Here is a 22,909-nt window from a genome sequence, read left to right as displayed (position 1 = left end):
TAAATTCTCAGCAACAAAACCCACTGGGCACAGATTTCAGTTCAACATGTACTTTTGATTTACATTTGGTTGAGTTGTTATCTAACCTGAATTCAATGTGAAATCAACAACAAAAAAATCACCATGTCATTGGATTTAGGTTAAAAGTTGGGGGGGGAAAAGGCAAAATTCCATTACGTTGATGACTCAGTTTTTCCAAGTTGATTCAACGTTATCACATTGACATTTTTTGGTTGGAATTACGTTGAAACAACGTTCATTCGACCAGCTTTTGCCAAGTGGGAAGAGTGATCAAATTAATATCCTACACCTGTAAATGGACAATAATATGGTATCGTACCGTAAAAGATTTCAAATAGTATTTGAACCCAGGTCTGGTGTGCTGTGCACTGTGCGTAGGATGAAGGGCCTCACACACGAACCCTGTAAAAGATATTGGATCTGAGCGGCAGAAGCAGGCGCGGCGCGGTGAGGGAGGTTGTCAACTGGCTGTAACTCCTCTCCTTGACTCCCACCATGTCCTCTAGGGCCTCCCTTACACTGGAGATACTCATCATATACCTGCAGGGAAGAGAATGGAAAAGTTTCAGGAACTGTTTATCACGGTGTTGTAAAACAGAGAAGGACTAACCCACTGGGCATGCACTGGGTGATTCATTTCTGTTTCAATGTTATTTGGCAACGTATTGTGACATGGAATCAATGTTGGAAATACATTGGATTTGAATAAAGTCATCAACCAGTACTGTTTTCATCTAATTTCAACCAGCATTGTAAACATTGAAATTAGGGTAAAACTTCAGCTTAAATACATTGACTTAACCTGACTAACAAGTTGTTACAATCTAATTTCAACATAAATCATCAGAACTATGTATACGTTGAAATTGCGTGGAAAATTGTACATGGAAACATTAACAATATTTTTCATCCTATATTCAATTGGGTGGTTGAAATTGTTGAAGTTTAGATTTGATTAGATAGTTGATAGTAAAATGGTATGTTTGAATTAACATCATTGTTTCAACGTCATGCTTTCATCCTAAATAAAGAGGTATATTGAAATAAAATGTGATGCCACAGTCCAACAATTTCTGCCTGACCAGTGACTCCTACTGAGAACAGAGAGAGCAGAGAGAACAGAGAGAGCAGAGAGAGCATAGATATCAGAGAGAACATAGATATCAGAGAGAGAACAGAGAGCAGGGTAATGGTTAGTGAGTACTCATTGTGTCTGTCTGTCCTGGTCTTTCTGACCTTTGCCCCCAGCCTCCACAGCAGTAGTATAGGCCGTAGCCCACTGCACTGAGGTGCACCAAGCTCCATGGAGCTGCAGACTGAATGTAAGGTATACTGGTTTTGTTTTTCCTACGTACAGATGCGGTCAAATATATTGGCAACCTTGCACTTTACAATGGAGCGGAATGTTTTGTTTTTTTCTTTTCAAAACTGGTTGATGGCCTATTTTTACTTTGTAGGCACCTGCAATTTACCACAGGGGAGATACATTACACAGTAAACAAGAATAATTGTCCAGGTCATTTTTTTTCTTGATCCTGTGTACATGTAAACACCAAAAGTATGTTAAATTTAAATTTATTTGAGAAGAAATAGTGAGTCATGCAAGGGTGCCAATATACAGTATTTGACAGCATCTGTATTTTGGACACAAGACCATGCAAACCTGTTATAATGTAGTAAATATTCTCTGTGTCTGTATTGTTAGTATTTTTTACTTGGATAGAAAGTAAGAGCCAGTGATAGGTTTTACTGTGAAGTGTTATGTGGCTACTATATTGCTGGCTGTAACGTATTGCATCACTGTTTTTACGCCCTTTGTATATTGATTGGTTTTTCAGAACAACAAGAAGCGAACAGAATACCAAACGGGAAACAGGACATTGTGCTCCTGTTATGATGTGGGGAAGTATATTCTGTTTGTCTTTTAGCAATGTTGGGTCCAATTCAGGAAATACACAGACATTCCAATTAGAGGTCGACCGATTATGATTTTTCAACGCCGATACCGATTATTGGAGGACAAAAAAAGCCCATACCGATTAATCGGCTGATTTATAAAAAAAATATATATATATATATATCATACACACACACATTTTTGTAATAATGACAATTGCAACAATACTGAATGAACAATGAACACTTTTATTTTAACTTAATATAATACATAAATACACACACAGCTCTGAAGTGACAATACTGAAGAGTCTGCTTCGGAGACAAATACTCTCAACTGTTTGAATAAAAATAGAGTTTAAGTTACCTGTGATGAATGTTGAAAACAAAAACTGTCATTTCTATATGCAGGAAATCCTATTTTAATAATGAGCATGGTGAGAATTGACGACCAGTGCGAGTCATAATTCCCATGACACCTTCTAGCAAAATCTGAAAAGCGGTTCATTTATTCCATAGGATATTTTTAGATTCACTTAAAATAAGGTCTGTGTTTCGTGTAGGCTTACACCACCTTGCCAATTTTATAACTGTGTAGATACCCATAGGACAAGGTAACTCTGATCAATATTGGCTAAATATAAGCGAAGATAAAAAAAATTGTAGAGTGGATTTATGAAAATATGTTGACAAACGTTACCTTATCCTAGTGAGATTTACACGGGTATCAAAACGTCGAGGCGGTTTAAGCCTGCACGAAACACAGACCTTATTTGAAGTAGATCAAGACATTTTCTATGGAAGACATGAACGGTAAAATAACGAAGGAACCCCTTTCAAGTTCAGCCGCAAATTATTACAGGAATTATAACGCGTCGACAATTTCTCTCTAAACCATATACCTTTGACTAATCCGGAAACTATCACCTCGAAAACAAAACGTTTATTCCGTTCCGTATTTTATCTAACGGGTGGCATCCATGAGTCTAAATATTCCCGTTACATTGCACAACCTTCAATGTTATGTCATAATCACGTAAAATTCTGGCAAATTAGTTCGCAAAGAGCCAGGCGGCCCAAACTGTTGCATATAGCCTGACTGCGTGCAATGAACGCAAGAGAAATGACACAATTTCACCTGGTTAATATTGCCTGCTAACCTGGATGTATTTTAGCTAAATATGCAGGTTTAAAAATATATACTTGTGTATTGATTTTAAGAAAGGCATTGATGTTTATGGTTAGGTACACGTTAGAGCAATGACAGTCATTGATTGATTCTTTTTTATAAGATAAGTTTAATGCTAGCTAGCAATTTACCTTAGCTTACTACATTCGCGTAACAGGCAGGCTCCTCGTGGAGTGCAATGTAATCAGTGTTAGAGCATTGGACTAGTTAACTGTAAGGTTGCAAGATTGGATCCCCCGAGCTGACAAGGTTAAAAATCTGTCGTTCTGCCCCAGAACGTTCCTAGGCCGTCATTGAAAATAAGAATGTGTTCTTAACTGACTTGCCTAGTTAAATAAAGATTAAATAAAGGTGTAAAAAATAAATTGAAATCGTCCATTCCCCGATTAATCGGCCATTCCGATTAATCGGTCGACCTCCAATTCCAATACTCTACAATGCTTTTCAATGGAATTGGAATTTGATTGAATTAATGAATTGAAATGGAATTGACCCCCATCCTGGTTGGATGTAGAAGATGAGACAGTGCTAGGTTTTACTGTCAAGTGTTATGTGGCCACAGTATTCTGTGTTAAACCCTGTCTGTGGTAGGTGAAAACATTGACTCATTTACTCTCATGATCCAGGTTCTCTGGTGGTAAAGGAGATATGAACTCTCCAGAGGCGGTTAAGCTCTCTTCATTTCTCTCTTTGTTATTTGTTCTATTTTTCTGCCTTTGTCTCTCTCTTGTCACTCCCTGTATCCCCCCCCCCCCCTCTCTCAGATAGGAAACCCACACACTTCACACTAGTCTGATGTCATCACCTCATATCTCAGCCATACACACTGTTACTGTCTAACCCTTTTTCTCTGCATCGATCAACCCTCCGGCTCTGGGAGGGAGGGAGAGAAAGAGAGAGAGAGAGAGAGAGATGTTATGGTCCCAAATCTGTTTGTGCTCTTGCCAAGTCCATTGCTATCATTGTCAAGCTTAACATGGCAATTCCATAAGGATTTGGCAAGAGAGCAGACACAGTGCAAAGGGAAGGGATCACTGCCGCTACCTCGCTTTCCTACCAAGGCACATGAATTGAGGAGCAAACTGAAGGAGAGAGGAGATTCAGCAACACTTGGAGGACAATGGAATTCAATAAATAAAGCATATTTATTGCTGAAAGAAGAACCAGAGCATTAACAGCTTAAACAGACTTCCATCTATGCGAACACCTGGGTTGTTCAATCAAAATAGTTGCTTTTCCCTTTGATATTTTAAGTATAAACTGTGCTCCAATATTGAATTTTAAAAGCCTATTATATTAAATGTAGTGACCTTTAATATAGACCTCATATTTTTTATATAAAGGCTTGCGAAAGTGCCTAAATTCAGCATTTTGACATGTCCCTCTGTCAACACTACTAGGAAGATTTTAACCCACTTAATCCCCATGTTTTCACCATCATTGTAAAGTCCTCGTTATTTTGTTGCTTTGACAAAGTCATGTCTGAAGATAATTTTTTTCATGAAATTAGTGATATATTTCCGTCTGAACTGAACTCTCATTTTAATATGGTGAAACTATTGCTTTTTAAATATTTGTTATCAAAATAAACATTGAACATCTAATAGTCAAATCATAGAGTAAAAGCACAAGAGCTGGTTCTACTTCAAAAAAAATTATCTGCCATTTTGTGGTGGAAAACTGAGCGTGTCAAGCATAACACGTCAACCCTGTTACCCATAGATAGACAGACTAGAAATGTTTTAACAATGTCTTTTTGTTGTTGTTGTGATGCTTGCATTCAATTGCCACTCCCTTCCATTCCCACTGTCACAAGTGGATTTATGCCTGATTTAAGAAATCATCAACCCTGTTATGGGTTGGCACTTACTATAGTCAGTCATTTATTATTTTTTATGACAGAATGTTAAAATTTGACCTGTATACCAGTCTGTTATGTTAGCTAAACACTCACTCCTTGTCATGGCCAAAGAGACTAGCAATTTTGCCTTGAGCTAGCAATTTTTGACAGACTGTATTTTATCCTCCTGAGAGACCCAGCAATTCATTTTTGTCCAATCTAATGGACATTTGTTTTTTGTCCGCATCTCTGAGGTCATACATGCCACTGGGTTAAGTCCTGTTGTACCGCTGAGAGGACATTCTGGGCTTTTCAATGAGTGTTTGACCGAACTTTCTCTTCCTGTTTTTTCTCTCCAAACTGTCTGCCATCAAAATTAGTACCTTTTATGGAAGAGAGAAAGGTACATGTGTGTAATTGTATAATTATAATTTTAGTGAGTTTGATATTCAAATAGTTTCTAGTAAGTAAATATCTCAGGAGGAGTTTGAGTTTTCAGAGCAGTGTAATATTTTTTCCCCCACATTTAGTAAGACCTTAATAGGAGCTTGTTCATAAAGGATGTGCCATCTATGTTTTACACCTACTGTACCCATTCACTGTAATATTAAACGTAACATATTTACTATCAACTGAGTCCTAATCACTGGTGGACTTATCATTCGACAGAAGAGGCAATTGCCTCAGGCCTCACATCATGAGAGATGGGCAATTGTTTTTAAATAATACGAATTTTGCGCATGAGGCCCCCCGTGCTACGCTCGAGGCATAAAACAAATATAGAAAATAATCCCCATCAAAATCTCTCTGTTTAAGTTAGAGATATGTTTTTTTCATGAAAACAAAAATTAGCTACGGTTAGGGTTAGGCATAAGGTTAGCAGTGTGGTTAAAGTTAGGTTTAGCTTTAAAATCTAACTTTAAGAAGAGAAATTGTAGAACTACGCTGGGTTTAGCCATACTTATGACTTTGTGGCTGTGGTAACGACCCCTTCCGCTGCAGATGCATTTTTTCGACATAGCCAATGTTGACTTTGTGGCTGTGGTACTAGTGACAACCTGTGGAAGGTGGCAGACCTACAGCAGTGTTTCTCAGATCAGGAGACATCCCGAAAATCGGTCTTCTCACGAAAACATCTGTAGCGTCCGAACGCCGCTACACACTAATATGACGCTCCTATGGAAAGATGAGACCCTCGTGAACACGGGGTTGTTCTCGGTTTTGCTCTACGACCCCCACAACTTTCACAGGACTCGTCTGAAGGTAACCCGGTACCTGCAGAAAAATTGCTGAGCAGCCTTTCAGGTTATATCAATATAGGACTCGTTTTACTGTGGATATAGATACTTTTGTACCGGTTTCCTCCAGAATCTTCGCAAGGTCCTTTGCTGTTCTGGGATTGATTTGCACTTTTCGCACCAAAGTACGTTCATCTCTAGGAGACAGAACGCGTCTCCTTCCTGAGCGTTATGACGGCTGCGTGGTCCCATGATGTTTATACCTGCGTACTATTGTTTGTACAGATGGACGTGGTATCTTCAGGCGTTTGGAAATTGCTCCCAAGGATGAACCAGACTTGTGGAGGTCTACAATAATTTTTTTGAGGTCTTGGCTGATTTCTTTTGATTTTCCCATGATGTCAAGCAAAGAGGGACTGAGTTTGAAGGTAGGCCTTGAAATACATCCACAGGTACACCTCCAATTGACTCAAATTATGTCAATTAGCCTATCAGAAGCTTCTAAAGCCATGACATAATTTTCTGGAATTTTCCAAGCTGTTTAAAGGCACAGTCAACTTAATGTATGTAAACTTCTGACCCACTGGAATTGTGATACAGTGAATCATAAGTGAAATAATCTGTCTGTAAACAATTGTTGGAAAAATGACTTGTGTCATGCACAAAGTAGATGTCCGAACCGACTTGCCAAAATTATAGTTTGTTAACAAGAAATGTGTGGAGTGGTTGAAAAATGAGTTTCAATGACTCCAACCTAAGTGCATGTAAACTTCCGACTTCAACTGTACATACAGTGCATTTGGAAAGTATTCAGCCCCCTTCCCCACAGTTTGTTACGGTTTAGCCTTATTCTAAAATGGATTAAAGAAAAAGACATATCAATCTACACACAATACCGCATAATGAGAAAGCGAGAACAGGTGTTTAGAATTGTTTGCAAATGTATTAAAAACAGAAATACCTTATTTACATAAGCATTCAGACCCTTTGCTATGAGACTTGAAATTGAGTTCAGGTGCATCCTGTTTTCATTGATCATGCTTCAGATGTTTCTACAACTTGATTGGAGTCCACCTGGGGCTGTTGCAGTGACCGTATTACTGCCACACCTGCGGTCACGAGTCATGAAGTCAAATTCCACATGACCGTTTAGTCAAAGTAATTAGGCATCTTCAAACTCTGACGGTCATTAGTAGTCTACCAAATTTGCTAACTGCCTGGTACTCAGCACTCTATTGTCCCTCTAATCACTCTGACATCAATGCAAATGTAATCAAAAATATGAGAGCCCATCAGCTCCTGTTGCGCAACATTTCTATAGGCTATGAAATTACAAGAGAAAGTGGAGTGATGGCCTCTATTAAAAGAGGAATTGGATAAGCCGTTGTGTCTGTCCTCACTTGTAGCCTGTGATAAAGACCAGATCACGTGATGGACAGCCATGTGAGTGAGAAGTGCTTCGGAGCAGGCAGCACTCAGGGAGAAGGGTTGCAAAAGGAATGGATTTTTTAAGGGTGCATTTTGGCCACACAAAGGGGATGCCACCGGAAATTCGATGCATTATCAAGTGCTTCTCAAATTGTGAATGAGAGACTGATGAGGTGTGTACAGCCTGCACACAAAAAACAGAGCTCATGCCTTTCAAGCGACTGTTTTCTAATCATCATTAGTCTCATCATGCAGCCTTACAATGTATTAAAAAGGAGTACCTGTTTCTTTGTTAACTGCTCAACACAGATTAGATGCATGTGCGCACCTCAAATCGTTTGGAGAAAATATCCTTTCTACTTTATTCAGCTTTGTTCAATTGTATTCTTCATACTATAAAATAATGCCACGGAATCCTAAGCAAATCTTGTCTGCTAAATGAACTAGTGTAGCCCACAGCCATATGGCAAAGCCAGATCAGGTCCTTGGGGGCTTTTTCTCCATCCCTAGCAAACACAGCTGATTAATCAAATTGCATTCTAAACTGAAGATCATGATTAGTTGATTATTGGAGTCAGGTGTGTTACTTGGGGCTGTGACACCAATCAGGCCCCCAGGACTGGAATTGCCCACCCCTGATAACATAAGGACAACTCAGAGTATGCAATTCAGTTCTTCTGAAATAGACTACATTTTCTTCACCATCATGTTTCTTAAGACCTGTCTAAAATAATAATGGATTTATTGTGAAGGTGTTTTATTACATGAATTTATTAGTCTTTTTAAAATGTAGATGATCCAAATGTCTGCAGACTGGCCTCTGCCTGGGCCTCCAAATCAATATGTCCGCCCTGGTCGTACTGTCCACTAAAGTGCACATATTATAAAAAATAAATACAACCTTTTTTTTCCACCCTAACACTTATGTGGAGGTTATACTGTATGTAACGGATGTGAAATGGCTAGCTAGTTAGCGGGTACGCGCTAGTAGCGTTTCAATCAGTTACGTCACTTGCTCTGAGACTTAAGTAGGGTTTCCCCTTGCTCTGCAAGGGCCGCGGCTTTTGTGGAGCGATGGGTAACGACGCTTCGTGGGTGACTGTTGTCGATGTGTGCAGAGGGTCCCTGGTTCGCGCCCGGGTCGGGGCGAGGGGACGTACTAAAGTTATACTGTTACATTGGTGCCGTGACCCGGATCACTGGTTAGTACTCTGCGGAAAAGGAGGAGGTTGAAAGGGGGGTGAGTGTAACGGATGTGAAATGGCTAGCTAGTTAGCGGGTACGCGCTAGTAGCGTTTCAATCAGTTACGTCACTTGCTCTGAGACTTAAGTAGGGTTTCCCCTTGCTCTGCAAGGGCCGCGGCTTTTGTGGAGCGATGGGTAACGACGCTTCGTGGGTGACTGTTGTCGATGTGTGCAGAGGGTCCCTGGTTCGCGCCCGGGTCGGGGCGAGGGGACGTACTAAAGTTATACTGTTACATGTACAAAGACTTTACTTCTGGTATAAAATAAAAATGCATGCCTCGATTTACAGTAACTGTTTGATTTATTTTCTGCTGTATAATGTACCGGTATATAGAAGACTAATATTAGATTATTGTATATCAAAGGCATTGAAAATTAAGGTGATGTATTGTGCTGCATAAAATATTTTCCGTTTGTTTGAAGATCTAGAAATCGATATAGATTGAAGATCCATTCTATGTTCAGTACATTTCTATGATGAACCCGCCCACATGTGCCTAGCGCGCTGACGTCACGTCCGTGCAGTACAGCGTTCATGTTTGACAACAAGTTCTACGTGGATTTTTGGGAAGATCTTTTGCCAGCTTAAATCGTCCAACGATGACTAAATTCCAATATCTGAATGTGTATCTGACTGAGCGTCTCATGCAAGCTGCTGAGGAGATACTAAGAGTTGTCGCAGACACGATCTCCGAGTACCAGGAAGAAATATCCCGGACAAAGAGAGAAAACCAATACCTGAAACGACACTTGATCACACCGGTCCTACCGCCGGGTATGTAGCAAGCTTGCTAAACGACTGTACTTTCTTCTCATCTGCACGAGTTATCTACATAGTTAGAAACGTGTTACATTGTATTCTACAGAATTTGACTCTGTAGGGCAGAGATAGACACATAGCTACCTATGCCATTCCCAGAACAAACTACACTAAGCTAACGCAGTGGTGGTCTTGTCAATCAAGCGTCAACAACTGTCATTACTTTCATTGATCTCAATTTTAATTTGTCTTCTTTCCCCAAGCGCCTCAGCCCATTCTCTCTTGGGTCTCAGAGCCGCAAACTCCCCCTGAACAACAGCACTGTGACCAGGAGTGGAGGCTCAGTCTGGGCCAGGAGGACACAGAGCCCACACAAATTAAAGAGGAACAGGGTGAACTCGGGACCAGTCAAGAGGAAGAGCAGCATCAAGTACCGGAGTCTGATTACAAAGAAGACTCCATATCTACTCTTCCCTGTGTGAAAAATTATAAGGACCGACCTCAGCCTTCACATCTTTCCAGAACCAAAACTGTGGAGAACAGTGTGAGGGACTCTCTACTGACCAACACAACTGGACAGATCAAAACAGAACCTGATGGCTATGGAGTATTACTATCAGAACCAACCAGTGACTCCCCTCAGTCTCAGCCCGTCTCTGAAGTAAGTCCAGACTCTTCTAGAACACAAAGTCAGAACACTGAGAACACGGAAAGTGTTCCTATTGTTCTGAGAGATCTAGAAAGGAGACCAGAGGAGGATACACAGACACACTCATGTACTCAGTGTGGAGCCGTGTTCTGTGAGCTTTCCCAACTGGAGGCACACATGCCATCCCACACAGTACCAGACAGTGGTGACACTAGTCACAGGCAAATCATGTGCACAGTCTGTTGGAAGTCATTCACATCTACCAGTTACCTCAAGGTCCACCAGCGTTCTCACACTAAGGAAAAGCCCTTTCACTGTGGTGTGTGTGGCAAGAGCTTCAGCTACTCAGGGAAGTTCAGGGAACACCAGCGGATTCACACAGGAGAGAGACCTTACCGCTGCTACGTGTGTGGTAAACGCTTCAACCAGTCAGCCCACCTGAAGGCCCACCTGAGGGTACACACGGGGGAGAAACCCTACTCCTGTCCTGTCTGTGGGAAAGGATTCAGTCAGTCCAGCCAGATCAAGAGACACCTCAGAACTCACATCCAAGGGAGGTAGAATAATGATAACTTGGAGTGGAAAGAGTCCATGAGTGGATAAACAGTAACCTCGCAAGCTGCCTGATCTGGTTCGCTACCACAGAATCAGTCTGGTAATTACGAGGCTAGATAGACAGAGCCTTCTGTTCTCAAAGTGCCCAGCATTTGGGAAGAGAAAGAAAGAAATATATTTATTATTTTCAGTGCTACTAATTCTACAGTAAGTGCCTCAAAGTATTCATACCTCTTGACTAATTCCACATTTTGTTGTTACAGCCTGAATTCAAAATGGATTAAATATTTTTTTTAATCTCACCCATGTACACACAATACCCCATAATGACAAAGTGAAAATATATTTTTGAAATGTATTGAAAATGAAATACAGAAATATCTCTTTTACACAAGTATTCACACCCCTGAGTCAATACTTTACAGAAGCACCTTCGGTGGCGATTACAGCTGTGAGTTTTTTTCTGGGTAAGTCTCTCAGAGTTTGCACACCTGGATTTGATAGTATTTGTTCATTTTATTATAAAAAAAAATATTCAAGCTCTGTCAAGTTGATTGTTTATCATTGCTAGACAGCCATTTCCAAGTCTTGCCATAGATTTTCAAGCAGGTTCAAGTCAAAACTGTAACTAGGCCACTCAGGAACATTCAATGTGGTATTGGTAAGCAACTCTAGTGTAGATTTGGCCTTGTGTTTTATGTTATTGTCCTGCTGAAAGGTGAATTTGTCTCCCAGTGTCTGTTGAAAAGGATTTGGCCTGTGATTATAGCTGTTTTCTGTTTCTTTTTATCCCCAAAATTTCCCTTGCTGATGACAAGCATACCCATAACATGATGCAGCCAGAAAATATGAAGCGTGGTACTCCGCTATGTGTTGTGTTGGATTTACCCCAAACGTAATGCTTTGTTTTCAGGACAAAAAGTTAATTTCTTTGCCAAATGTTTTGCAGTATTACTTAAGTGCCTTGTTGCAAACAGAAATATTTTTGAATATTTTTATTCTGTACAGGTTTCCTTCTTTTCATTCTGTCATTTAGGTTAGTATTATGGAGTAACTTGTTGATCTATCCTCAGTTTTTTCCTATCACAGCCATTAAACTAACTGTTTCAAAGTCACCATTGGCTTCATGGTGAAATCTCTGAGCACTTTCCTTCCTCTCCGGCAACTGAGTTAGAAAGGACACCTGTATCTTTGTAGTGACTGGGTGTATTGATACACCACCAAAGTGTAATTAATAACTTCGCTATGTTCAAAGGGATATCCAATGTCTGCTTTTTTATTTTTTTACCCATCTACCAATAGGTGACCTTCTTTGTGAGGCATTGAAAAACCTCTCTTTGTGCTTGAAATTCACTACTCGATTGAGGGACTTTACAGACTTTACAGATATCTGTGGGGTACAGAGATAGGGTAGTCACTCCAAAATCATGTTAACAACTATTATTGAACACGGAATGAGTCCGTGCAACTTATTATGCGATTTGTTAAGCACATTTTTACTCCTGAACCTTTTTAGGCTTGCCATAAACTCGAGACATTTCAGCGTTTAACTTTTTACTACTAAAAAAAAAAAAAAATCACACAAGCAAAATTACACTTTGACATTATGGGGTATTGTGTGTAGTTCAGTGACACAATCTCAGTTTAATCCATTTTAAATTCAGGCTGTAACACAACAAAATGTGGAAGAAGTCAAGGGTTTGTGAACACATTCCGAAGGTACTGTAATTGTAAGACTAGACTGTTATAGAATGTGTGATGTGTTTCGCACCCATAACTGAGGCACCGTATATCTGCATTGATTTGAATTGATTTAAGAGAGCTGATCAATAACATGCTATGTGTTAGGTGTCACTAACTATGTTTGAGAGAAATATCATGTTAATTTTGGTGTTATTTCCTTTTCTTTCCTCTTGATGATTCCAGTTGGAGCTGTTTGGTCTCACTGCAAATAAACTAACTCTGTCATATTGATTAAGTATGTGTTGGAATGTTTCTTTCTGAATGTCTGTTACTGAATAAAACAAATGGTCACATCAGGTCAACAAGCTAGAGTGATCAGTGGGTCTATTGTTAGACAACCTATCCTCACCAATGTTGTTGTAATACTATGTTTGAACACTAGATGGTACACTTGAATTATTTCTCCTTTTCAAGTCCAAATGAAAAATACAAAACAGACAATACATAGTAATGATAATAACAAGGCAACTACTATCTAATAATTCAATAATTGTAATAATAATAAAAAACATACATTAACTGCATAAAACAGTTTTGTACAACTACTAATAGGCCTACAACTAATAAAAACTACCGCTAACACTACTAATACAACTAATTAATCTAAGTACTTATAATACATATATACATACATATTTAGCCAGGCCAGTCAGTATTTGACATCTATCCACATCTGAGGATGTCGGGAGATGACGTGGAATCTGGCCACTAGGGGCAACAGTGAGCGTTAATGCCTAATCTTAATAATTTGGAGTTAATGCCTTAACTTAATATTAAAACACTTTGAAATTTGACGATTGAGAAACATGGATAAACGTCTAATTCTGACGTGAGACTGTGAGAGCTGGTAGCCATATTTCCCAACATCTCCACATTTCGATGTTTCTATTAGTTAAAAACACAAACAGTTTGTTCTTAACATTTGAAAAATGTATTTCTTAAATTCACAGTCAGTTGGGCCTTTTGTGTCTGAAAGATCGTACTTCAACCCTCATGATGTTCCCTTGGAATTTTGAATTGCTGCTCTTGTCGAAAGAAGTAGTGAGTCTTATAAAGCATGATGTTCCTTAATAAATACTGGGAAATGTAAGATGATACATTTAAAAATAAATTGGCAGTTATCTTCTGCCCATTTAGTGATTCATACATTGTGCAATGATGTCTTATAACGGCATGAATCTGCAAAGATGGTTATGAATTACATCTAATTGGCAAAGTAAGGTCTTGTTTGTGTTTTGATAGATGATGTCATCACAGTTTAGGATAGGAAGCAGACGTCGGGTTACTAAAGTCTTTCTAATGCATACAGTAAAACAATTCTTAGATCTGTATAGTAAACCCAAACTTATATTCTTTCCAAAAGATAATTCCCGAATCTAGCCTCGAATCCAGATATTTCAAACAATCAACACTTTCAAGCATTGTTCCATCACTTGCATGAATTGTTAAATTGCCAGCTGTGGATATATGACAGTTGAATAAGGCAGTGCTTAGTTCATCAGCTTCTTCGTGCAAGAAATAACTACTTCAAGTTGACGTTAAGGGTCTCAACTAGACAATCATCACCCCATTAACCAGTGTTATTATTTATCATTATGAAATCATAAAGCTGAGCTATTACACCCCCTCCCCTCGATAGAGCTAATCAGAACGATAACTGCCGCTGTGCAGACAGCAGCGTCAAATGAGGGGGAATACTCATGCTACGCTATGTTAGTTGATAGCCTCATCATCACTGTAATGGAAAGTACAGGCATCCCTCCTGAGTTCAGCCTAGTTGATTTGATTTTGAGCTGTCTGTCATTATTACAAATAATAACTAAATCATATCTGGGTCTCTCATGGGACAGGGCACAAGACAGACTCAAATGGCAGAAGATTGTTGCAGTCTCTTGTCCCGCCCAGAATGAAAAGGTCTAAGTAAGTAAGTCATCTGTTTCAGTCGCAGACTTTCATACATAAAACATTTGAAATGGGTTTAATATGTTTATTAAGAGTTTTGTATTCAATGTAATAGGACCCCTAGCCATTAGATACATTAAGTGTACAACAGTCTCAATTCATCTAGCCATGGACAAGATATTGAAAGCGTTTCACAGGGATGCCGGCCTATGTTGACTCCATGCTTCCCACAGTTGGCTGGATGTCCTTTGGGTGGTGGACCATTCTTGAAACACATTGGAAACTGTTGAGCGTGAAAAACCCAGCAACGTTGCAGTTCTTGACACACTCAAACCAGTGCGCCTGGCGCCTACTACCATACCCTATTCAAAGGCATTGAAATCTTTTGTCTTGCCCATTCACCCTCTGAATGGCACACATACACAATCCATGTCTCAAGGTTTAAACATCCTTCTTTAACCTGTCTCCTCCCCTTCATCTACACTGATTGAAGTGGATTTAACAGGTGACATCAATAAGGGATCATAGCTTTCAATCTATGTCATGGAAAGAGCAGGTATTCCTAATGTTTTGTACAATCAGTGTATATGGATATTCTACCATTAGAATGTTCATTTTACATGAATGAGGCTTGTATTGGAATGCAGTTACTGTATTTCAGTAGGAAAACGTACCCTTTCACAAGCTGATTTGTTAGAGAATTAGCAAACTGCTTTGATAATGGTGAAATAATTGAGTCTGGCGGAAGGATTAAATGTCACTGAGTTATTGACTAATCAGTGACCTTGGGGAGAAGAGGTGGGGGCAGGGGCGGACTTAGTGATTTGGAGGCCCCATGCACAGGCCAGTCTGTGCATGGGGCCCCCCTTAGACTGACATGTAATCTGTAAAATGTGTTACCTTTTAATGTGCCATGAACACAACCAGTCATGATGTTTTCATCTGATTGTCAAACAAATCACTTCAAAAAGTAGGTTAGATTCACACGTTCATCCAAAATAATTCCAGCATCCGAACAGTGCACTGTGCACCAGCCAACGTTCCTTCAATTCACAAGCCCATGACAGTATGGGGGTCCTCAAGCAAAGAAATTATCATAAATATCTACATTAATAGTATTATTATTAAAATATATACATTACTAGTATTATTATTTATTATGCCCAGCTCACAAGGCCCCTTGATGATGTGTGCCCTGAGGCAGTTGCCTATTCTGCCTAATAGTAAGTCCGCTACTGGGTGGGGGGAGGATTGGAAGGAGGAGGTGAGGGAGGATGGGAAGGAGGAGATGAGGGAGGATAGGAAGGAGGATGAGGTGAGGGAGGATAGGAAGGAGAAGTTGAGGGAGGATAGGAGTGAGGAGGTGAGGGATGATGGGAAGGAGAAGGTGAGGGATGATAGGAAGGAGGAGATGAGAGAGGATAGGAAGTAGGAGGTGAGGGAGGATAGGAAGCAGAAGATGAGGGAGGATAGGAAGTAGGAGGTGAGGGAGGATAGGAAGGAGGAGGTGGGGGAGGATAGGAAGGAGGAGGAGGTGAGGAAGGATAGGAAGGAGGAGGAGGTGAGGAAGGATAGGAAGGAGGAGGTGAGGGAGGATGGGAAGGAGGAGGAGGTGGGGGAGGATAGGAAGAATGAGGAGGTGGGGGAGGATAGGAAGAAGGAGGTGAGGGAGAATAGGAAGGAGGAGGAGGTGAGGAAGGATAGGAAGGAGGAGGTGAGGGAGGATGGGAAGGAGGAGGAGGTGGGGGAGGATAGGATGAAGGAGGTGAGGGAGGATAGGAAGGAGGAGGAGGTGAGGGAGGATAGGAAGGGGAGGTGAGGGAGGATGGGAAGGAGGAGGAGGTGAGGAAGGATAGGAAGGAGGAGGAGGTGAGGGAGGATAGGAAGAAGGAGGTGAGGGAGGATAGGAAGGGGAGGCGAGGAAGGATGGGAAGGGGGAGGTGAGGGAGATAGGAAGAAGGAGGTGAGGGAGGATAGGAAGGGGGAGGTGAGGGAGGATGGGAAGGGGGAGGTGAGGGAGGATAGGAAGAAGGAGGTGAGGGAGGATAGGAAGGAGGAGGTGAGGGAGGATGGGAAGGGGGAGGTGAGGGAGGATAGGAAGAAGGAGGTGAGGGAGGATAGGAAGGAGGTGAGGGAGGATAGGAAGGGGGAGGTTGGAAAGGAGAAGGGTGTGCAAGAAAAATGACATGACTTAGGAAAGCCCACTGCAGTTGTGTGCGTGTGTTCTGTTCTCTCTGTTCTCTATTTTCTCTCTGTTCTCATTGTTTTCTCTGCTCTCTCTGGTGGTAAAGGAGATATGAACTCTCCAGAGGCGGTTAAGCTCTCTTCATTTCTCTCTTAGTTATTTGTTCTATTTTTCTGCCTTCTGTCATGTGTACACACACACACACACACACACACACACACACACACACACACACACACACACACACACACACACACACACACACACACACACACACACACACACACACACACACACACACACCTCAGACATACCCCACAGTTCCTGTCCAACCCTTTTCCTCCTCATCGATCGACCCTCCGGCCTCAGCGTGTGAGTTCAGACAGAAAGAGAGAGAGAGAGAACCAAAGCCAGAGAGATAGCTGTCCATCCCAAACCCACAGTGTGTGAGTTCAGACAGAAAGAGAGAGAGAGAACCAAAGCCAGAGAGATAGCTGTCCATCCCAAACCCGCAGTGTGTGAGTTCAGACAGAAAGAGAGAGAGAACCAAAGCCAGAGAGATAGCTGTCCATCCCAAACCCGCAGTGTGTGAGTTCAGACAGAAAGAGAGAGAGAACCAAAGCCAGAGAGATAGCTGTCCATCCCAAACCCACAGTGTGTGAGTTCAGACAGAAAGAGAGAGAGAGAACCAAAGCCAGAGAGATAGCTGTCCATCCCAAACCCACAGTGTGTGAGTTCAGACAGAAAGAGAGAGAGAACCAAAGCCAGAGAGATAGCTGTCCATCCCAAACCCACAGTGTGTGAGTTCAGACAGAACGAGAGAGAGAGAACCAAAGCCAGAGAGATAGCTGTCCATCCCAAACCCACAGTGTGTGAGTTCAGACAGAAAGAGAGAGAGAACCAAAGCCAGAGAGATAGCTGTCCATCCCAAACCCACAGTGTGTGAGTTCAGACAGAAAGACAGAGAGAGAGAACCAAAGCCAGAGAGATAGCTGTCCATCCCAAACCCACAGTGTGTGAGTTCAGACAGAAAGAGAGAGAGAGAACCAAAGCCAGAGAGATAGCTGTCCATCCCAAACCCACAGTGTGTGAGCCTCCGTGGTTAAACTCCACTGCATCTCTATTTCTCCTTACTCAACATGGTGGCCAGTCACATCAGATCTGCCGACTCTGTCTGACTCTGTCACGATGTCTTTTATTTCTCCACACACCAGCGCCCGTGGGGAGCCAACACACTGATTGATTTATCCCCCACTACCTCTCTTTCTCTATGGATTTATCCCCCACTACCTCTCTTTCTCCATGGGTTTATCCCCCCTCCCTCTCTTTCTCCATGGGTTTATCCCCCACTACCTCTCTTTCTCTATGGATTTATCCCCCACTACCTCTCTTTCTCCATGGGTTTATCCCCCCTCCCTCTCTTTCTCCATGGGTTTATCCCCCCTCTCTCTCTTTCTCCATGGGTTTATCCCCCACTACCTCTCTTTCTCTATGGGTTTATCCCCCCTCCCTCTCTTTCTCCATGGGTTTATCCCCCCCTCCCTCTCTTTCTCCATGGGTTTATCCCCCCTCCCTCTCTTTCTCCATGGGTTTATCCCTCCTCCCTCTCTTTCTCCATGGGTTTATCCCTCCTCCCTCTCTTTCTCCATGGGTTTATCCCTCCTCCCTCTCTTTCTCCATGGGTTTATCCCTCCTCCCTCTCTTTCTCCATGGGTTTATCCCTCCTCCCTCTCTTTCTCTATGGGTTTATCCCCCCCTCCCTCTCTTTCTCCATGGGTTTATCCCTCCTCCCTCTCTTTCTCCATGGGTTTATCCCTCCTCCCTCTCTTTCTCTATGGGTTTATCCCTCCTCCCTCTCTTTCTCCATGGGTTTATCCCACCTCCCTCTCTTTCTCCATGGGTTTATCCCTCCTCCCTCTCTTTCTCCATGGGTTTATCCCTCCTCCCTCTCTTTCTCCATGGGTTTATCCCTCCTCCCTCTCTTTCTCTATGGGTTTATCCCCCCCTCCCTCTCTTTCTCCATGGGTTTATCCCTCCTCCCTCTCTTTCTCCATGGGTTTATCCCTCCTCCCTCTCTTTCTCCATGGGTTTATCCCTCCTCCCTCTCTTTCTCCATGGGTTTATCCCTCCTCCCTCTCTTTCTCCATGGGTTTATCCCTCCTCCCTATCTTTCTCCATGGGTTTATCCCTCCTACCTCTCTTTCTCCATGGGTTTATCCCTCCTCCCTCTCTTTCTCCATGGGTTTATCCCTCCTACCTCTCTTTCTCCATGGGTTTATCCCTCCTCCCTCTCTTTCTCCATGGGTTTATCCCTCCTCCCTCTCTTTCTCCATGGGTTTATCCCTCCTCCCTCTCTTTCTCTATGGGTTTATCCCTCCTCCCTCTCTTTCTCTATGGGTTTATCCCTCCTCCCTCTCTTTCTCCATGGGTTTATCCCTCCTCCCTCTCTTTCTCCATGGGTTTATCCCTCCTCCCTCTCTTTCTCCATGGGTTTATCCCTCCTCCCTCTCTTTCTCCATGGGTTTATCCCTCCTCCCTCTCTTTCTCCATGGGTTTATCCCTCCTCCCTCTCTTTCTCTATGGGTTTATCCCCCCCTCCCTCTCTTTCTCCATGGGTTTATCCCTCCTCCCTCTCTTTCTCCATGGGTTTATCCCTCCTCCCTCTCTTTCTCCATGGGTTTATCCCTCCTCCCTCTCTTTCTCCATGGGTTTATCCCTCCTCCCTCTCTTTCTCCATGGGTTTATCCCTCCTACCTCTCTTTCTCCATGGGTTTATCCCTCCTCCCTCTCTTTCTCCATGGGTTTATCCTCCCTCTCTTTCTCCATGGGTTTATCCTCCCTCCCTCTCTTTCTCTATGGGTTTATCCTCCCTCCCTCTCTTTCTCTATGGGTTTATCCCCACCTCCCTCTCTTTCTCCATGGGTTTATCCCCCCTCTCTTTCTCTATGGGTTTATCCCTCCTCCCTCTTTTTCTCTATGGATTTATCCCCCCCTCCCTCTCTTTCTCCATGGGTTTATCCCTCCTCCCTCTCTTTCTCCATGGGTTTATCCCCCCTCTCTTTCTCTATGGGTTTATCCCCCCCTCCCTCTCTATCTCTATGGGTTTATCCCTCCTCCCTCTCTTTCTCCATGGGTTTATCCCCCCTCCCTCTCTTTCTCTATGGGTTTATCCCCCCTCCCTCTCTTTCTCTATGGGTTTATCCCCCCCTCCCTCTCTTTCTCCATGGGTTTATCCCCCCTCTCTTTCTCTATGGGTTTATCCCCCCTCCCTCTCTTTCTCTATGGGTTTATCCCCCCTCCCTCTTTTTCTCTATGGGTTTATCCCCCCCTCCCTCTCTTTCTCCATGGGTTTATCCCCCCTCTCTTTCTCCATGGGTTTATCCCCCCTCTCTTTCTCTATGGGTTTATCCCTCCTCCCTCTCTTTCTCTATGGGTTTATCCCCCCCTCCCTCTCTTTCTCCATGGGTTTATCCCCCCTCTCTTTCTCTATGGGTTTATCCCCCCCTCCCTCTCTTTCTTCATGGGTTTATCCCTCCTCCCTCTCTTTCTCTATGGATTTATCCCCCCCTCCCTCTCTTTCTCCATGGGTTTATCCCCCCTCTCTTTCTCTATGGGTTTATCCCCCCCTCCCTCTCTTTCTCCATGGGTTTATCCCCCCTCTCTTTCTCTATGGGTTTATCCCCCCCTCCCTCTCTATCTCTATGGGTTTATCCCTCCTCCCTCTCTTTCTCCATGGGTTTATCCCCCCTCCCTCTCTTTCTCTATGGGTTTATCCCCCCTCCCTCTCTTTCTCTATGGGTTTATCCCCCCCTCCCTCTCTTTCTCCATGGGTTTATCCCCCCTCTCTTTCTCTATGGGTTTATCCCCCCTCCCTCTCTTTCTCTATGGGTTTATCCCCCCTCTCTTTCTCTATGGGTTTATCCCTCCTCCCTCTCTTTCTCTATGGGTTTATCCCCCCCTCCCTCTCTTTCTCCATGGGTTTATCCCTCCTCCCTCTCTTTCTCCATGGGTTTATCCCTCCTACCTCTCTTTCTCCATGGGTTTATCCCTCCTCCCTCTCTTTCTCCATGGGTTTATCCCTCCTCCCTCTCTTTCTCCATGGGTTTATCCCTCCTCCCTCTCTTTCTCTATGGGTTTATCCCTCCTCCCTCTCTTTCTCTATGGGTTTATCCCTCCTCCCTCTCTTTCTCCATGGGTTTATCCCTCCTCCCTCTCTTTCTCCATGGGTTTATCCCTCCTCCCTCTCTTTCTCCATGGGTTTATCCCTCCTCCCTCTCTTTCTCCATGGGTTTATCCCTCCTCCCTCTCTTTCTCCATGGGTTTATCCCTCCTCCCTCTCTTTCTCTATGGGTTTATCCCCCCCTCCCTCTCTTTCTCCATGGGTTTATCCCTCCTCCCTCTCTTTCTCCATGGGTTTATCCCTCCTCCCTCTCTTTCTCCATGGGTTTATCCCTCCTCCCTCTCTTTCTCCATGGGTTTATCCCTCCTCCCTCTCTTTCTCCATGGGTTTATCCCTCCTACCTCTCTTTCTCCATGGGTTTATCCCTCCTCCCTCTCTTTCTCCATGGGTTTATCCTCCCTCTCTTTCTCCATGGGTTTATCCTCCCTCCCTCTCTTTCTCTATGGGTTTATCCCCCCTCCCTCTCTTTCTCTATGGGTTTATCCCCACCTCCCTCTCTTTCTCCATGGGTTTATCCCCCCTCTCTTTCTCTATGGGTTTATCCCTCCTCCCTCTTTTTCTCTATGGATTTATCCCCCCCTCCCTCTCTTTCTCCATGGGTTTATCCCTCCTCCCTCTCTTTCTCCATGGGTTTATCCCCCCTCTCTTTCTCTATGGGTTTATCCCCCCCTCCCTCTCTATCTCTATGGGTTTATCCCTCCTCCCTCTCTTTCTCCATGGGTTTATCCCCCCTCCCTCTCTTTCTCTATGGGTTTATCCCCCCTCCCTCTCTTTCTCTATGGGTTTATCCCCCCCTCCCTCTCTTTCTCCATGGGTTTATCCCCCCTCTCTTTCTCTATGGGTTTATCCCCCCTCCCTCTCTTTCTCTATGGGTTTATCCCCCCTCCCTCTTTTTCTCTATGGGTTTATCCCCCCCTCCCTCTCTTTCTCCATGGGTTTATTCCCCCTCTCTTTCTCCATGGGTTTATCCCCCCTCTCTTTCTCTATGGGTTTATCCCTCCTCCCTCTCTTTCTCTATGGGTTTATCCCCCCCTCCCTCTCTTTCTCCATGGGTTTATCCCCCCTCTCTTTCTCTATGGGTTTATCCCCCCCTCCCTCTCTTTCTTCATGGGTTTATCCCTCCTCCCTCTCTTTCTCTATGGATTTATCCCCCCCTCCCTCTCTTTCTCCATGGGTTTATCCCCCCTCTCTTTCTCTATGGGTTTATCCCCCCCTCCCTCTCTTTCTCCATGGGTTTATCCCCCCTCTCTTTCTCTATGGGTTTATCCCCCCCTCCCTCTCTATCTCTATGGGTTTATCCCTCCTCCCTCTCTTTCTCCATGGGTTTATCCCCCCTCCCTCTCTTTCTCTATGGGTTTATCCCCCCTCCCTCTCTTTCTCTATGGGTTTATCCCCCCCTCCCTCTCTTTCTCCATGGGTTTATCCCCCCTCTCTTTCTCTATGGGTTTATCCCCCCTCCCTCTCTTTCTCTATGGGTTTATCCCCCCTCTCTTTCTCTATGGGTTTATCCCTCCTCCCTCTCTTTCTCTATGGGTTTATCCCCCCCTCCCTCTCTTTCTCCATGGGTTTATCCACCCTCTCTTTCTCTATGGGTTTATCCCTCCTCCCTCTCTTTCTCCATGGGTTTATCCCCCCTCTCTTTCTCTATGGGTTTATCCCTCCTCCCTCTCTTTCTCCATGGGTTTATCCCCCCTCTCTTTCTCCATGGGTTTATCCCCCCTCCCTCTCTTTCTCTATGGGTTTATCCCCCCTCCCTCTCTTTCTCTATGGGTTTATCCCCCCTCCCTCTCTTTCTCCATGGGTTTATCCCTCCTCCCTCTCTTTCTCCATGGGTTTATCCCTCCTCCCTCTCTTTCTCCATGGGTTTATCCCCCCTCCCTCTCTTTCTCTATGGATTTATCCCCCCCTCCTTCTCTTTCTCCATGGGTTTATCCCCCCTCTCTTTCTCTATGGGTTTATCCCCCCCTCCCTCTCTTTCTCCATGGGTTTATCCCCCCTCTCTTTCTCTATGGGTTTATCCCCCCCTCCCTCTCTATCTCTATGGGTTTATCCCTCCTCCCTCTCTTTCTCCATGGGTT

At 43.3% G+C, this 22,909-nt stretch overlaps 1 protein-coding gene across 1 annotated transcript; it reads left to right on the top strand.

Annotated features, from left to right (window-relative positions):
• Nucleotides 1-9,369: 9,369 nt before the first annotated feature.
• LOC139554025 (zinc finger and SCAN domain-containing protein 32-like) lies at nt 9,370-12,799 on the top strand. Its single transcript, XM_071366916.1, has 2 exons — nt 9,370-9,632; nt 9,881-12,799. Exons 1-2 carry the CDS (start codon nt 9,458-9,460, stop codon nt 10,825-10,827), a joined length of 1,122 nt encoding a protein of 373 aa, XP_071223017.1. The 5' UTR covers nt 9,370-9,457; the 3' UTR covers nt 10,828-12,799.
• The last annotated feature ends 10,110 nt before the right edge of the window (nt 12,800-22,909 follow it).

This window comes from Salvelinus alpinus, chromosome 2 (genome assembly GCF_045679555.1).
Source record: "Salvelinus alpinus chromosome 2, SLU_Salpinus.1, whole genome shotgun sequence".
NCBI lineage: Eukaryota > Metazoa > Chordata > Actinopteri > Salmoniformes > Salmonidae > Salvelinus > Salvelinus alpinus.
Note: the sequence above shows the minus strand (reverse complement) of the source record. Positions and strands in the feature narration are given on the sequence as shown.

Bases quoted from the DNA above. Each gene is read 5' to 3' on its own strand.
- LOC139554025 (XM_071366916.1), top strand. From the start codon at position 9,458: ATGACTAAATTCCAATATCTGAATGTGTATCTGACTGAGCGTCTCATG. The intron at 9,633-9,880 runs GTATGTAGCAAG...TCTTTCCCCAAG, and splicing joins CACACCGGTCCTACCGCCGG to CGCCTCAGCCCATTCTCTCT.